Source organism: Canis aureus, chromosome 5 (genome assembly GCF_053574225.1).
Source record: "Canis aureus isolate CA01 chromosome 5, VMU_Caureus_v.1.0, whole genome shotgun sequence".
Classification (NCBI taxonomy): domain Eukaryota; kingdom Metazoa; phylum Chordata; class Mammalia; order Carnivora; family Canidae; genus Canis; species Canis aureus.
The window spans coordinates 85223768-85228077 of record NC_135615.1 but is presented as its reverse complement, the minus strand read 5'-3'; the positions used below and the strand labels follow the sequence as shown (position 1 = coordinate 85228077).

At 56.9% G+C, this 4310-nt stretch overlaps 1 protein-coding gene across 1 annotated transcript; it reads right to left on the bottom strand.

Moving 5' to 3' along the window:
* Nucleotides 1-500: 500 nt before the first annotated feature.
* Nucleotides 501-2292, bottom strand: NPPA (natriuretic peptide A). Its single transcript, XM_077899643.1, has 3 exons — nt 2003-2292; nt 1575-1901; nt 501-817 (listed from the first exon to the last, which is right to left on the bottom strand). Exons 1-3 carry the CDS (start codon nt 2117-2119, stop codon nt 812-814), a joined length of 450 nt encoding a protein of 149 aa, XP_077755769.1. The 5' UTR covers nt 2120-2292; the 3' UTR covers nt 501-811.
* Nucleotides 2293-4310: the final 2018 nt, after the last annotated feature.

The following is a 4310-nucleotide window of genomic DNA, read 5'->3' as shown; positions in this document are numbered from 1 at the left end:
GGGCATTTTCGGGATCTGTGATGAGGCCAGAGTGAAGAAACAAGATTGTGAACTGCAATTTGAGCCCCACCCACACCTCCAACCAAGGAAAAAGCTGGGGGTGAGGGCTGGGGAGGGAATGAAAGGAGAAAAAAAAGTTGTCCAAACCCGCAGAATGCTCAACACCAAGACTTGACCCTAATGTCAAGTGTGGGCTCCGGGTGGTAAGAATGTGCTGGTGTAGAGTCATGGTGTGTAGCAAGGGCACGGCTCTGGCCGTGCGGGAGGGAGGCCCTGCGTGTGTGCAGCAGGCGGTTGTGGGAGACCTCTGTACTTTCTGCTTAATTTGGCAGCGAACCTGAAACTGCTCCCCGAAATAGAGCGTACTGTGTTTAAAAGGAAGAAGAAAGAAACTGAGCGCTCTCCTCTCTGGCAAAAGGTAACCGGGTCCTCAGACTGGGAGAAGAAAGACCACGCCAACCACGCCACCCGCACGCCAACCACGCCAACCCAGTCTTGGCTGCTGTCCGTGGTGCTGAAGTTTATTGGTTTTCAAACCCCTTTCAGTAACAGGTGAGTGTCTATGCTAAACTGTTAACGCGTGGGGTGGGAGGGGTGGGAAAGCCACAATTCAGCCAAGTTATCTACGTTTAGCATAGAACGTGAGAAACATCGCCAAGAGGCTGCAGCTTGAATACGGTCTCGGTGCTCGTCACGGCTCAACTTGATGGCAATGAGCTGGGACAAAGTTGAGTGAGAGACCCCAAGGGACGAGGGTCTCTCAGAGTCTGCCCCCGGGCCAGGGCCTCCTTTTCCTCCCTGGCCATTATCTTCAGTACTACAAAGAGAACAGACACAAGTTTGACTTGGTGACCTGGCTCTTTTGGAAAGGTCAATCTCACAGGACTGTGTTCACTTCCCACCAGCACCCCCCACCCCAGCCTGACAATGCCAGGAGTTTCACGAACGGGTGCACAAGTTGCTCGGTAAAAGTTAGAAGTCAACCCCGATGGCTTGCTTGCTTGCTTGCTTGCTTTTTTTCTTTTTAAGATTTATTTATTTGAGAGAAAGAGAAGAGCACCAGCACATCCATGTGTGCGTGAGGGGAGGGGCAGGGGGAGAAACCTCAAACAGACTCCCCGCCAAGCATGGAGCTGGACATGGGGCTGGAGCCCCACCTGGAGCTCGATCCCACAACCCATGAGAGCATGACCCAAGCGGAAATCAAGAGTCGGGCGCTCAACCTACTGAGCCACCCAAGCACCCCAACCTGGTCATGATCATTTCATCCTTTGGGATCTGGCAATTCTGGGGAGAAACATGAACTACCGATCAGCAGGATGAAGGTGATTTGGCCCCATGAACATTTTAAGTTCCCAGTGTTCATGGCAGTACCTTTTTTTTCCCTTAGAGTATCCTTGGCAGCCTGTAGCTGAGGATGAGGTCATTGCCCCAAGTTGGGGCAAGCATTTCAAAGGAAGTAAGCTTCCACCCTGGTCTCTACTGCAGGAGGCATGCCCTGGCCGGACTTTTTGACAGGGTGAAACCACAACTAACTTCCTCCCCATCCTGTATCCATCCCCAGCATCTCTTACCCGGAAGCTGTTGCAGCCCAGTCCGCTCTGGGCTCCAATCCTATCCATCCTGCCTCCGAAGCAGCTGGACCTCCGCAGGCTCCGAGGGGCAGCAAGCAGGGCTCTCAGCTTGCTCTTCAGGAGGGCAGATCTATCGGAGGAGTCCCAGGGGCTGCGCCCAAGGGCACCCCCATCTCTCTGGGCTGGGCTGACCTCCCCCGTCCAGGGAGGCACCTCAGGCAGGGGGCTGAGAGCTGCCCCAGCTTCCGCATTCTGCTCACTCAGGGCTTGGGGAGACTCGGCTTCATCTTCTAAAGGCATCTTGTCCTCCAAGCGGTCCAGCAAGTTCTTTACAAAAGGAACACACAGGGAAAGGGAGAGGTCTCACTGACCGGCACAGCATCACAAGGCCCCCTGGCCCCACACTGTGGCCCCTGTTCTGGCCCTACCTTGAAATCCAGCAGGTCTGCGTTGGACACAGAGCCGTACACGGGGTTAGCGCCCGTCTGCCCCAGGAGCTGAACTGCCAGGAAGAGGAGGAAGCTTGCGGCGATGGGGGAGCCCATGCTGGCGTCGCTCGAGGAGTGGCCCGGTGCTTGCTGCTCCCCTGTCCTCTCGCCTCCCTCTCTCAGCCTCCGTCTGCCTCTGTCTCCCAGCTGCCCTGCGCCTCCTCTTTTTATAGCCCCCCGGCTCTCCAAGAGCACAAGAGGGACGGAACCCTCCCCATTCTGTCACTTGCAGCGATAAAGCAGCTGAATGAGGAGCAGCAGAAGATGGCCTTTTAAAGCTATCAGGCCCGCAGAGCCTGTCACTACCCCTCCACCTTGAGCAGCCCAACAGCCCCGGACCCTCAGCGGCAAGAGCCACATTCTTGTTGATTTGCCTCAAGAGGTTCCCACTTCAAAGGTGTGAGAAGAGCAAAAAAGAGTCCTTGGTTATCTTACAGCGATGCCTGGGGCTTCTTTCTCCTCAGCAACGGGACCCACGCAGGGAGGCAGAGGGTGACGGTTGGCCGGCGCCCAGCTCCCCCGCTTGGTTTTCTGCTCAGCTGTCAGGGGCTCCAAATAAGGGCGGGAGGGGAGGAAGTGGCAGGAAGCCTGCAGCTCGGGACAAATTAGTCCAGATGCTCACGCTGGCCTCACACCTGACTCATCGGCCGTGGGGGCAGACCTCCCCTCCAGCTGGGCCGCCCTCGCTCCTGGCACTCGCTCTCAGCGGTCAGGTGAAGAGGGAGTTATTTTTTAGAGTATTAAATAGTCAGCCTGGAGCCAAATGTGATGAGTGTCCCAAGAATTCAGCTCCCAGACATAAACACCAAGCAAAGTTTTGGAAACACAGCCATCCCTCCGCCAAGCCCCTCCTCCTTCCCCTCTGCAGTGTGGAGGGAGGTGGGTTTGTAGAGATGCCAACATTTTCATCCCATCACCTCGCTGCCCATAGAACCCCAGGCTCTGAATGTGAGGCTTCCGACGCCCCCAACCCTCCCGGGAAACCTCCCTTGGCGAGTCGGCGGGTGGGGAAGTGGCACACGGTTTCCCTTAATGCCTCCTGCGTCCTGCTGCGAGGCCACACGAGTGATGAGCCACCAAGGCCTCTGCTTTCCTGGCCCCAAAGAGAATTTACAGGCAGCAAGACTGTCCTGTCCACGTGTAACGAGTGGCTTCCATTCACTGAGCACCGAACTCCACATTGATGGATTGATTGCTTCCTACTCGATGCACCAGGTACCGGGGGGCAAATGCTAAGTGTGAAGGGTGGAGAGGCCTGCATCGTAGCCCCAGACAAACCGAGTTACACACATCATCACCGCCTCATTTTCCCCATTTGTAAAAACCTGCTCCCCCCACCAAGGTTGTCAGGTGAACTAAGGCGTGAACGCATCATGAAGGGCCATCTGTTTGCAAGATGGTACTGACGGTTGCCTTTATTGAGCAGCTGTATGTGCCAGACGCTGTACCGAGAGCTCCATGTGGATGACCTAACTGCCATCACCGCCCGTTCAGGGGGGCGCAGACTGAGGCAGAGGTTATGTCCCCTGCCCAAGGTCACTCAGCTCCCAAGTGGCAGAGCCAGGGCTCGAACCCCAGGTCTGACGCCAATGCCCACACTCCTACCCATTTCGCAGATGCTGCTGCTGCTGCCTCTTAGCATGATGGTTCCTTACCAGCCCTTTCAGGGCGGTTCCTGATTCAACACACCCCTGAACCCCCTGTCCCGGGTGGCCTCGAAGAAGCTCCTTCACCTGCCCCCTTCCTAGGGGCTGTAGCTTCGGGTGCTTGGCAAGCGTGTGTGTGAGTGTGTGTGGACCACCCCAAGGAGGGGGTCGTCCAAGCCCCACGACCTGTTGACGGCACTTGCCGTGCCTCGGCGTACCCCACGGAACTCAGGAAAGTGTGTGGAATGACCTGCTCTGCCCCAGCCAGACCCCCGCTGGCCAATCAGGTGCACAGGCTGTTCCCCAGGGCAGCGAGGGGGGGGGGCAGGACGTCGGGGCAGCACGCGGCCAGGGGTCACGAGAGGCACCCAGGGTGACGTTACTCTAACGCAGAAGGAGAAAGGAGCCCTGTCTGGTAACCTTATCCGGGTCAGCTGACCTCAGCTTGAAATCCAAAGTGGGTGCAAGGCCGAAGAGGAGCTCTGGGGGCCAAACCCCTGGATGCAGAGGAGTCCCTGGAATGTGCTCACAGCTTAATGGCGCGGTTGGCAGGGTTATTATTAGCAAAGAGGATTCATGAGCAGCCTCCTGGGGGGACTGAC